This window comes from Pinus tabuliformis, chromosome 7 (genome assembly GCF_031772625.1).
Source record: "Pinus tabuliformis cultivar Carrire ecotype Pingquan chromosome 7, CPIR1, whole genome shotgun sequence".
Lineage (NCBI taxonomy): Eukaryota > Viridiplantae > Streptophyta > Pinopsida > Pinales > Pinaceae > Pinus > Pinus tabuliformis.
The window spans coordinates 1,816,513,372-1,816,526,670 of NC_142293.1; the positions used below are offsets into that span (position 1 = coordinate 1,816,513,372).

Below are 13,299 nucleotides of genomic sequence, written 5' to 3' on the forward strand. Positions count from 1 at the left end.
CTTTTGCCTTTCATTGATTTTTCTTCATAATTGCTCGGGGCTCCAGGGGATGAGAGCATGATGTGTATATATAGGAGTGGATACCCCTTTAAGGTGGGGCAGTTAATCGCCCACCAAGGGTTGGGACAATGATGGGTTCCTTAATGATGGAGGGGGGCTCATCTAGGGCCCATAGGAACCAGGGTGATGGCCATGGATAAGGGGTAGAGCTCATGTTTGGCTTTTGCCCACGTGCTAAATTTATATGTCTTGGTCATCTTTTGCATTTTGTGGTACATTCCCTATTAAGAGTGGCCAAATTATGCCATTTATTTTCTTTCTAGCTACATCAACCTCTAGGGCATCATTCCAGGCTTGATCCAAGGTGTAGACAAGGGCAGGGGAGGCTAACCCTATGTGGACCCAATGGACACGTGGCCCCGGATGGGAAAAGAGATGAATGGGGCTAAAATGAGTGGAAGGGGAGTAATGTAGATGGTATCTGGAAGCAGGACAACACATCCAAAATCAAGATTTCACATGTAGTGCCATCCCCAAAGCTAATGGCCAACAAATGAGACCCCACAGGACTACGACATAAGGGTAACCCCAAAATCAGGTAGTGGAGACAAGAATACAGACCTATCCCACCTTTTCTGCCGAATACCCCTGCCAATCCATGCCCAAAATTGCCCATGAAAAGTAAATAAAATTACTCAACCAAACCAATGAAAAGTACCTTTGGGGTCAGGAGGCCCATCTTCAAACCTACATTCATAACAGATGGGCGAGGGACCACATGGTTGGCTTAGTTGGCGGAGAAAATGGCACATCGAGCTATCCGGGGGCTGCAAGGGGTTGCCAGCTGTTGGCTGAAGACCATCTAGGAGAAAAAATTTCTCCTACGTACACTACCCATAGGTGGTGGGTAATAGGGAGGATCTTGTTGGAACTTATGGTCCTTGTGGTGTAAAAATCTATCAATGAGGACCTCAATTGATGGAATACTTTTAGGTTCACAACCATGACGAAGGATCCTGACTTGTTGGATATATTGGGTAAACCTCTTGACATGATCATGGGCAGAGGTCGGATTACCATCATACTTAGGTACCTTGAATCTTTTCGCATATTCATGGGCATTTGGGTAACCAGGGATAGCAACAATATTTAATGCAGGGTAAGATTCTACCCAATTTGACATTGTGTATGGCATGTCAACCATGTGAGAAGTTGCTTGGGTAAATTAGAGATGCCTAGAGAGATGCTTACTTCACCCTACAAGCATTGACCTTAGAGTTCAGTGAAGAACTAGGGCTTCGTTCTTCCAATGGAGTCGCCAAAAATGATATGTCAATATTGTCGTATGGGGAACAAGACACACATCTCGTGTCCCTGACAATAGCGCCAAAAACGTTACCACACAATCTAGTAAGGGTCCTAAGAGGGTACCTAAGAGATAACTACTAGACCAAATGGTAACAACAGGACAAGGACCCATTGTCACCTCAGTCAATGTCCCCTGCTCTTTATGCACTTTCATCGATGGGAGGAGTCTCAATATGAAGGAAAACACTAGAATGAAGAGGTCAATAACACTGTACTGTTGGAAATAATACTAGGGGGGGTGAATCAGTATTAGTCAAGTCAATAATCTTTTTCTTTTCATACTCAAATTTATATACGCTACTTCAATGAAGGTAACTCGCATGTACACGCAACTGTGTTTAAGGAAACCAGCGTATATCCAACAAACTTATGATTCAGTTAATTCATCATATGTTGATCTTTAATCTGTGCATCAGTACTTTATTAAACATTAAACAGTAACCATGTGCAGTTAATAATAGAATGAACCATCACACATGAACACCAAGATTTAAGGTGGAAACCCAATGTGGGTGAAAACCACCTGCTACTGTCGTCTCTGTCTTCTTTTAATAATAAGAAAATATGTTTACAACATTGCACTGGTGCAGACTCATACCAGTACGTAGGCTTCTACCTGTAGAGGGTTACTACCTTCTCTCATTCTCCAGCTTCTACTGGAAGGGAGCTACAGCCCCCTAGCTCTTGTACTAGTTGATATGTTTACTAGTACATAGGCACCGACCTACAGAAGGTTACAACTTCTCTCTTCCTCCAGGGACCATGTTTCATAAATTTTCAGACTGGATGCTCCTGGTACACAACAATACACATGAAGGTCTCATTTCATCCAATTTTTATACTGGACCCATTATCAACATTGAAGCTCAAAATCAATCACCACTGCACTACAACCATCAAATACCTCTGCAATAACCAATCATAGAAACTCAATCATAAATCTCTGAATCACCCACAACTGAATCATTGAAAGCCCATCGTCACTGAAGCAAATGACAATCAATCAATCTGAACATTCAGTATACTGTCATCAAACTACAGTCACCAGAACACAAAGCAGAACCCAGAATTCTACAACAACAGCCAAATCCAACTGTAACTTCAAATGTCATATTACATAATGTATACGCTACTTAGATGTGTTGAACTAGCGTGTATACACTTTTTTATCAAAGCCAACCAGCGTATATGTCTGTAAATATTAATTCATAATTTGGCAGCTATTCCAGACTTCATTCATACCCAGATCATAACATTTACAAAATAACACATGCGTCAGTATTCATATCTGGACTATACATGATCAAACCATATAATGATAATTCATGTCAAGCCTTAAGATCCCAATCCATCATTAAATCTTATCCCTCATCAACCGCTAAAGTTCATCCTTGGTTCAGATCAAATAAAGCATCATAAGCCAATAACCTGCATGCTAGATCTCACACTTCATCAAATATTCATTCCTTGCACACTTGGCCTAATGATCTTCTCCTCCTTATATAGTTTTAGGCCTTTCTCAATACCATGGACCAAAACCACTTAAGACCAATACCTTGGACCAAATACCTAGGGTCAATACCTCAGACCAAATACCTTGGCCCAATACCTTGGATCAAAATAACATGGACCAAATACCTCGGACCAAAAACTTAGTTTTCCAAAATATACGCGCTTTTCCTTTTGTGAAAGTGCGTGTGTATGTATATGCTACTTGTGTTCAGTGAACCTCCGTGTATATGCAGCTTGGTCAAGGTGAACCTGCGTATACCTCTCTTTCTTCATTCTCTGTAGTTTGATCTGTAATTCTTTGTTGTTAACCTGCTGCACTGTGAACTGTCATCTGAGAGAGTTGCCATTGTACTTTCCCGCATTTTGCCACATTTGTAAACACAACTGCCATGCATTCTGTCACATCTGATATCTCTTTTGTAGATTCATCTAGTTACCATATACAAGTGAGTTGTTCTGCTACAAGTGGGTTGTCATCAAGTACAACACATGCATCATAATGCCAACATGTACAATGTGATTTCCAAAGCCCTTTCAAAGGAGAGGCTCAAATAATGGCTTGCTTGCTTTAGACGCGAGAAAAAGGCTCCCCAAGAAAGTGTTGAAGGAAATGTAACTAGGTTCGGTCTTCATAAATGTACTTTTGATATTTGTACTTATTCAAGAAAAGAAATATTATTTTTATAATATATGTCAATGAGTTTCTTTCTCATTGAAATAGGTCTAGCACATGTTAAGTGTTATAAGTAAGTCAAATAGTCAAAAAGAAATATTGAAGGCCTCAAGGGCATGTTACACCATGTATTAAGGGTCAAGGGAATACCTCCAAGCAAAGTCAAGTCCTCTCCTATGCAAAGGCACCATCAAAGAGGCTCCTTCAAGCATGTGATACCACCAAAGAAGCCACAAAGTAAGACAACAAGTCGGCCACCAAACAATCCTCAACTCGACCTTCTAGTTAGCCTTCTAGTCAGCTCTCTAGTCGGCCTAAAGGGAGGGACAGTCCTCTATAGATAGAGGTTGTCCACTCCACTATAACGCACTAACTTACCTCTGAAATTAGCGAAGAGATAAGCCGAGAAAAAGGAAGGTGAAGTGAGTCTAAAGGGTCTCCAGAGTGCAACAAAGGAAGGAGTAAACTTAGCAAAGGTAGGTGACTGTTTCTAGGGCTAGAAACAGTCACACGTGCGAAGAGGAGGGAAAATTGCGATATAGCAGCAGTAACATTTCAGTGCAAGATTCGTTGGTGTTTGGGCTAGATATTAGGCCTACAAGGCCTCCCAAGACAAGCGAAGAAGTCTCTCTCTCTAGCGAAGGTGAAAGGACCCTAATTCACTAAGGGTACCCTCCACACATGGGAAAATTAGGGCAGCAGAACAGCAATACAGTCATACACCCATATCTCAAGAAAGATCTCGTTTGGTCAAAGAAAAAGTCTACTTGAGTAAAGGATAGAAGAAGGCTCACTCAAGGAAGTTCTATCTCTAGACTAGAAACAAAGAGGGAGGATGAAGTGCTGGGGAGCAAAGTGTCGGAAGGAGGAAGTCTATGTGCCGGGGAACCAAGTGCAGAAAAGAGGAAGGACTTGACTTGTGCTTGGAGGACATTCTAGTCAAGGGTCTAGGGTTTGGCATTGATCAAAAAAGAAGCTTCAATAAGAGAAAACTTACCGAAGGGTTTTCCTCTCAAGAGAAGAGAGGTTTTGGCCCTGGCAGAGAGCCAACATTTGTGTTCTTGTCTTTATGTTTTTGGTAGCAGTTTGATGAAACACAAACACTAATAATAAGAAGAAGATCAAGCTAAGATAATAGTAGAAGTGCCTCACAAATTGTTATCAAGTCAAGAAGAATCACACTACACCTAATTGCCCTAGATTCTTCAACAAGGTATCAAAAGTAAGGTGACACATCAAGGAAAGGGCAACTCAAGAACACTCATCAAGGAAAATCATCTACAAGGTTGAAGCATCAATCCAAATCTACTCAAGGAAAAGAAGGCCTACCATCTATCATTCATTAAGGAAGACTAGATAGCAAGAAGAAAAGCCTTACACAAAGGCACCTACAAAGAAGAGCAGATCAAAGAGGGACCTACATCATCTACAAGTTACCAAGCAAATTTCTTCATCAAACAAGTCCACTTGGAGAAGGCAACTTGAAGAACATCAAGATCCTAGGAAGGCAAGCCATCAAGTCTTTAAGGAGAAAGCAAATCCACTACATCTCAAAAATCTATCAAATAAGTATATGTCCTCTTTTCAATATACATTAATGTCTTTTTGCAAGGAAAGCTACAAATCAGTAGGTACCAATAACTTTCTTGCATGGAATAAAAGGACTAATTTAATTCTCAAGGAGAATGAACTCCTAGAACATGTCAAAGGGAATATCACTATCCCTGCTAAGGAACAAACTCAGGCCTTAGCCAAGTATAATAAGGATGACACAAGAGCTCAAAGGATTCTAATAGAATCAATCAAAGACTCTCTCATTCCTTATGTGTCCAAATTTAAAACATCAAAAGAAATTTATGATAAGCTAGTAGAGCTATTCTCGGTATCCACGATCGGAGAAGTGATATCACTAAGAAATGAATTGTACAAGATGAAGATATCAAAGGAAGGAACAGCTCCCTACTTCATGAAGATCTCTCAGATGAGGGATCAACTTCAAGAGCTTGAGGAAGTCATGTCTGACAGAGAAATGACAACTGTAGTACCAAATGCTATACCTGAGGATTGGTCACATCAAACATATATGCCAAGAAGGAAGCAACCACACTCAGTGAAATGTGGTCTCTATGCAAGACAGAGGAAACCAGACTTAAAGCAAAGGAAGATGTCGGATCAAAGGAGCAAGGATTTGCTACCATGGCTAAGAGAAAGGGAAAATTTAGCAAATTTGGTCCACGAAGAACAAACATCAAAGACATGTCCAAAATCCAATGCTATGGATGCCAAGAATATGGACACTACAAAAGGAATTGTCCTAAGCTTAAGAAGGAGGACAACAACATAAGAAAGAGGGAAGAAGCTCACATGACTCAAGAGGTGAAAGAAGAAGAAAGGAAGCAAAAGAAAGAAGATCCTCCGAATCTCTACTATGACTCAGTAAAACTCTTTACTTCAAGTCTTCTTTCAAGGTTTTGAGTAGGATAGGAGCATGTAGGATCAACTTCAAGAGCTTGGGGAAGTCATGTCCGACAGAGAAATGACAACCATAGTACAAAATGCTCTACCTAAGGATTGGTCACATCAAGCATATATGCCAAGAAGGAAGCAACCACACTCAGTGAAATGTGGTCTCTATGCAAGAGAGAGGAAACCAGACTTAAAGCAAAGGAAGATGTGGGATCAAAGGAGCAAGGATTTTCTACCATGGCTAAGAGAAGGGGAAAATTTGGCAAATTTGGTCGACGAAGAACAAACATCAAAGACATGTCCAAAATCCAACGCTATGGATGCCAAGAAAGAATATGGACACTACAAAAGGAATTGTCCTAAGCTTAAGAAGGACAACAACAACATAAGAAAGAGGGAAGAAGCTCACATGACTCAAGAGGTGAAAGAAGAAGAAAGGAAGCAAAAGAAGGAAGATCCTCTGGATCTCTACTATGACTCAGTAAAACTCTTTACCTCAAGTCTTCTTTCAAAGTTTTGAGTAGGATAGGAGCATGTAGGAATAAAATAAAAATTTCATGACTAGAAACACTTCTAGAACCTAGAAGCATGAAGTACAAAGAGTTCTAGATACTCATGAAGAAGTAGCATTTATAATGAGAATAAAAATGCATGGTTAGAAATATCTTCTAGAATATAGGAGCATGGTAGATATATTCATGTAGAAGGAGCATACCTAGTATAAGATCTCATCCATGATGAAAGAAGATTGATCATGATTAAGAATCTTAGAAGACCTCCATCATCAAAAGAAATGAAACATTTGCAAGGTAAAGGTCTTTAAGATCCTAGGATGGAATCTTCAAAACCAAAGCAGATGTCCCATTGGGAATCCCATTCATGGGATTCAACGAAAAGGATGATATGCAGGCAAGCTAAGATGAAGCAAGAAGGGCCACACCAAGGACAACCAAATGAAGCTAAGATGATCAAAAGAGAATCAAGATGAGGTATGTATGCATCAAATTTTAGTCCTATTATCATTTGTATATTATTAAGTCATGGGAATAGTTCTATAACATGATTAAGTAGGTAAGAATCTCTTTCACCCAATGTCACATGGTTCGGGTTCGAGTTCGGGTTCGACAATGATTGGGTTCGGTTTGAGTTTGAATTTTTTGATGAGGTTCGTCTATATATATAAACATATATTAATTTAAAATGAATTATAGGATAAAATAGTAACAAATCAACATCAATAAACATAAAATATGCTATCACAAACTTGGAAACTGCAAGGATAAAATAAAAGCTTGAGTTGTGACATAAAGTTATGAGTTTTGATCTATGGACTTGGTCATTGGCTATGAGGTTCGATGAGGTTCGTCGAACCTCAAAACATTTTTGAGGTTTGCCAAAATTTGAACCTCAAGGTTAAAGTTCGACGAACCTTGTGACATAGCTTTCACCAATGACATGCTCGAAGGCATGTACTACAATGCAATAAAGGTCAACAAAAGGATATGCTCACATAAGGAGTATAAAATTGCTGACTAAGAAGCAAGAAGAAATGTTGACTAGTCCAGGAAGCAAGCAATGAAGAAGTGCTCTCACAAGGAGCATAAGGTGGTTGACCGATTTATCCAAAGGGAAGAAAATGAAGAAAGAGATCAAGCATGTGAAGAACAACACGATCACCAAGAATCACTATCTAACAAGATACTTTGAAGATATCTCCCACAAGAAGGCAGGACAACTCTAACAAAGAAAAGAAGGACCCTTGACACCTATGAAGGCCTTGGAGATATGAAAGGTACAAATAATTGATTCTACTCTACAAAAGATGTTGTGATGAAGAAGCCATCCAGCAAAAGCAAAAGCAATGTTGAAGGAATATCAGGATGAAGTCATGATGGGCTACTAGGTCGAAGCACGTAAACAAGCAAGTATGACGAAGCATCCATGAGGAGTATTCTGAAGCATGGACAGATGACAAAGGAGTAGCCAGATGACAAGAAAACCTGATGTATGACAAGAAATCCACTTTCCACGAAGGAAGCAATGACATGACAAACCAAGAAGGAAAGTGATCGATGGATGGTGCCCTACCTAGAAGAAGTTCGAACAAAGACTTCATGACATCAAAGAAAGGAAGGAGATCAAGCAGCTGAAGGACCCACGAAGAAGAAGTTTTTGATGAATGAAAGAGTCCCTAGTTAAGAGGGAGCTCTGACAAGTCCCTGATCAAGAGGGAGTTTTGGATCACCCCTAATTACAAAGGAGTGACAATTGTGTTTTTCCATTTCATGGGTCATGCACTAGACCAGGACTAACAGTCGTAAGTCTAGATGAAGGCCATGAATGGAAATGTAGACACAAGATAGACGCAACATTCTTGTCTTCACAAGGGAAGAAAGAATGGGATGATTAGGTCATCATTTGGCATCTAATACTCTTTGACAATGTGTAGGGCATCCAAGACAAGAGTAGGCAAGAGGACCGATATTCTTTGAGGGCTGGGAACCCAAGATAAGAATATTCCTAGAAGGTCATACTCAGAGAAGACCCAGATGGGTATGTGCCTTGAGAGACAATGATGAAGGTGTCTATAAATCATTGGTCTCGCCAGCATTGTAGCTCATGATCTCATGAAGAGATGGAGTTGTTAGTCAAGGCCTTGCACTATGACAATGTTGATTGATATGATGCTATAACAGATGGATTGCAAATCCAGTTTCTCTTATGTGAATTCTTCAAAGATTGATAATAGCCAAACACCTTGTAATGTTGTATGAATACCTCCCTAGTTAAGAGGGAGTGTTGAAGGAAATGTAACTAGGTTCGGTCTTCATAAATGTACTTTTGATATTTGTACTTATTCAAGAAAAGAAATATTATTTTTATAATATATGTCAATGAGTTTCTTGCTCATTGAAATAGGTCTAGCACATGTTAAGTGTTATAGGTGAGTAAAATAGTCAAAAGGAAATATTGAAGGCCTTAAGGGCATGTTACACCATGTATTAAGGTTCAAGGGAATACCTCCAAGCAAAGTCAAGTCCCCTCCTATGAAAAGGCACCATCAAAGAGGCTCCTTCAAGCATGTGACACCACCAAAAAAGCCATCCAAAGTAAGACAGCAAGTCGGCCTTCTAGTCAGCCTTCTAGTCGGCCTAAAGGGAGGGACAGTCCTATATATAGAGGCTGTCCACTCCACTATAACGCACTAACTTACCTCTGAAATCAGCGAAGAGATAAGCCGAGAAAAAGGAAGGTGAAGCGAGTCTAAAGGGTATCCAAAAGTGCAGCGAAGGTAGGTGACTGTTTCTAGGGCTAGAAACAGTCACACGTGCGAAGAGAAGGAGGGCAGATTACGGATATAACAGCAGTAACATTTCAGTGCAAGATTCGTTGGTGTTTGGGCTAGATATTAGGCCTACAAGGCCTCCCAAGACAAGCGAAGAAGTCTTTCTCTCTAGAGAAGGTGAAAGGACCCTAATTCACTAAGGTCACCCTCCACACGTGGGAAAAGTAGAGCAGAATAACAGCAGTACAGTCATACACCCATATCTCAAGAAGGATCTCATTTGGTCAAAGAAGAAGTCTACTTGAGCAAAGGATAGAAGAAGGCTCACTCAAGGAAGGTCTATATCTAGACTAGAAACAAAGAGGGAGGACGAAGTGCTGGGGAGAAAAGTGCTGGAAAGAGGAAGTCTATGTGCTGGGGAATCAATTGCAGAAAAGAGGAAGGACTTGACTTGCGCTTGGAGGACATTCTAGTCAAAGGTCTAGGGTTTTGCATTGATCAAGAAAGAAGCTTCAATAAGAGAAAACTTACCAAAGGGTTTTCCTCTCAAGAGAAGAGAGGTTTTGGCCCTGGCAGAGAGCCAACATTTGTGTTCTTGTCTTTATGTTTTTGGTAGCAGTTTGATGAAACACACACACTAATAATAAGAAGAAGATCAAGCTAAGATAATTGTAAAAGTGCCTCACAAATTGTTATCAAGTCAAGAAGTATCACACTACACCTAATTGCCCTAGATTCTTCAACAGAAAGGCCTATTGGTAGGAGGCTTAGATCTAGGTGAAAGGGATAAATCAATATGGTAGATATGCATTGACATCTTAATCACAAAAGCAGGTGAATTAACAAGTCAGTTCAACATCACTCAAAAAGAGAATAACTAACCTATCTTTTGAAGAATATTGATGCCAGTGCAATTGAGTCTCATAATAACAAATTATCTTAGGAACCTTATAAATGCTATATTCAACAAAGGATCAAAAATAGAATAGTCAAATCCTTTTACAGTTGAACAATTCTACTCAACAATTCACAATTTATCTTAGGAACCTTATAAATGCTATATTCAACAAAGGATCAAAAATAGAATAGTCAAATCCTTTTACAGTTGAACAATTCTACTCAACAATTCATTCATATTGTCTCGTCTCATCAGCCATGGCAACATCAAGAACAGAGAATCATATGAAAACATTACAAGCCGAAACAAAGACATAAAGCCTTTTCATGAATATTATTTGAGAACAACACATTCCTAAATGGGAAGTAAATATAATAAACCTAAATATATATAAAAAAAAAAATTATAGACAGTTAATAATGAAAAGACATCATAATGAAAAAGGACATGTCCCTTAGTGAAAAGGCACCCTTCTCTGTAATCATCTATCTTCCTTCATACAATTTATTTAATATTTATTTTATTCCAGATGGATTTCTTTATATTATCCCAAATATTATGGATATTTGCGTTCTGAACAAGATTGGTTCATCACAGGATATAAAAAGCGAATAATAATTTACTACGAATGGGGCCCTGAATATAAATATAGCCCAAATTTTGCATTTTGCGGCTTGCCTTTTAACTTGTGTATTTATCTTTATTAATTGTTTATTGATATTTATTTTGTATTTATCTATTTCCTATCTTTCTTTTATGTATATAACATTGTTAATAGGACTCTCGTACAATGTTACCAAGAGCATCCTCCTAGCACTACCAACCCAAAACCATGCTCAAGTGGAAGAGCACTCCTGAAAATCAAAAGCATTCTTGGGTTCCTTTTGCATGCTCCTTGCTAGTATCAGGAGCACAATACTCCCCTGGATGCTCCGAACCTCAACCATAAAACCACGCTTTCTAGGCACTCCCTTCCACTTTCTCAACACTCCCTCCTATGTTCCCCCGTGCTCCCACAAACTTGAAGAAAAAAGGCCCTTTTTTTAATTTTGTGTGTTCGACTTTTCAATCTTCATACTTTCATTAATATCATTTCAGAACCTATACAGGTGGCCCCTTTTGTAAACATAACTCTTTGACCACGTTGTCAGTTGGTATATACCTTATTCCATTCCATAAATCATGGGTCTACTTCTTATTGTGGTTTAATAATTTGTACATTTGCAACTAATAGATGGTTTATGCTTGAATGATGAATTATTAGTCTACCATGGATGTCATTTCTAACTTCATAATAATGCAGCAAGATCTCCCCCCTCCCCCACTTCTTCAATTGATAGATAAAAGAAGCACTACCCCTCTGCCCTCTTTTAAGGCATTTCCCCCCAAGGATTTTTTTTATTTTATCTTTTAGACCTTTAGTGCTTCTTGTATATATCTAGCTCTCCCAGTAGCACTTCCTTGTTCCCTAGTCTAGAGAGTTTACATCTTAAATTAGATTTGTCTTTGGTTTTTATATTGAGTGATTGTTGCACTCAAATAGTGTATTCATACTTTTGTACTTAGCAATCCCATTTGTTGGATGACATTAATAGAATATCTTATCTACAAGTAACACAAATATGTATATTTTCATATTTTCTGCAGCTAATTTGATATTCTGCATTTTTTAATATAAATGCACTATAATATATAAAAATATTATTATATAAAAAATGTTGCCGTGATGCTCCAATCCCAGGGTTTTCTTTTAGGAAATGGCACTCCCAGTGTTCTCACTCCCATCTTCTGGCAACCTTGCTCTTGTGCATGCCCTTCAGATTCATCATTAGTGCAGCAAACAATGGGGTGTGTATCTTCATGTCATCCAAAATAGTTACAATAGGGCTCCTCGTGTGTCTATTGGCCACTCACTTCAAGGTGTCATGGTATCAACTACCTACACTTTATGAGTTGCCAATATCTCTTCCAACTCCTCGGAATCCATGAGGAAAAAAGGAACAGAGCATTCAATACTTTTGTAGATCACCTGGCACAACTAATTTTCAATAATGGTATATGCTTTTTTAGATCACCTGGCACAGTTTCAATAATTTTGATTCAGTTGAAACACTGACTCTTGATGAGTGTCTCCTTGGATTTAAGGTTATGTGTAGACCTTATTGATGTATGCTGAATTCCCATTTTAGTGAAAAACTCAATAAAAAAAGGCGAAATTTTCCAACAATAAGCATCCTGGAAAAATTAATTTCAACAGAAGTAAACTTACATGAAACATTCCATACCTGATAGTTAACGAGATGGAAATGTGTTTCAACTGAATGTTCTCCTCCTGTCAATAGCTTCTCAGGAATAGAAGAATTGAATGACAAGAACCCACCTGGGAGGGGAAATGGGATTAAAAATAAACGACATACCTAAAGAGTAAAATACAGCTGGTTTTAACTTTAAATTTCTTGACATGCATACTTTACCATCAGAGGTTTTGTTGTCACAAAAATTAGTGTCCAATACACAGATGCGAGTCTCCAATGATATTTAGCATTTTGTTTGTTACAATTTTTCCAAGAATTAGAATGCTGATTGTCTAGATATGTTCGTTCCCCTAGTGTTTCTACTTAAAAGTACAAATTCTTCCATAATTCATGATATTCAGATAACAACATTAAACAAAACTTGTGAACTTTGAAAAGGGATCTATCATGTTTGCAAATGCAAAAGCTTCACAAAGTGTTTGAAAGTGAAAACAGCTTTACTAGAGATTTCCTATTAGAGTGCTAAATGTTCCATCACAATAATGTATTTGCTCCATGGTAAGTAATAGTATGGAAATGCTCTAAACATACAGCTCTTGACATCTCAAAACCAAACCTATTATGATAGAATTCTCTCTTTATATTATTGAAAAGATTTAACAAGTTGATTCCAATTCAAAAACATCCTGTTGAATGTGCATTGCGCTGGCTATCTGTTAATGATTACCCTTCTCTACTGAGAGTGGATTTGCTGCACTTTCTCAGATAATGTCTGCACTCGGGCAAAGTAAGCAACATCAATAGTTACAGTGAGGTCAAATTGGGCAATATGGATTCTTTG

General features: G+C 38.6%; 1 protein-coding gene across 3 annotated transcripts in view; it reads right to left on the reverse strand.

Annotated features, from left to right (window-relative positions):
• Nucleotides 1-13,299, reverse strand: part of XEG113 (xyloglucanase 113) — a 283,665-nt gene that overhangs the window by 126,570 nt on the left and 143,796 nt on the right. For all 3 annotated transcript variants that reach the window (XM_089460551.1, XM_089460549.1, XM_089460550.1), the window contains one exon: nucleotides 12,489-12,583. In XM_089460551.1, coding sequence (XP_089316677.1) covers nucleotides 12,489-12,583 — 95 coding nt within the window. The remainder of the gene's footprint in view (nucleotides 1-12,488; nucleotides 12,584-13,299) is intronic.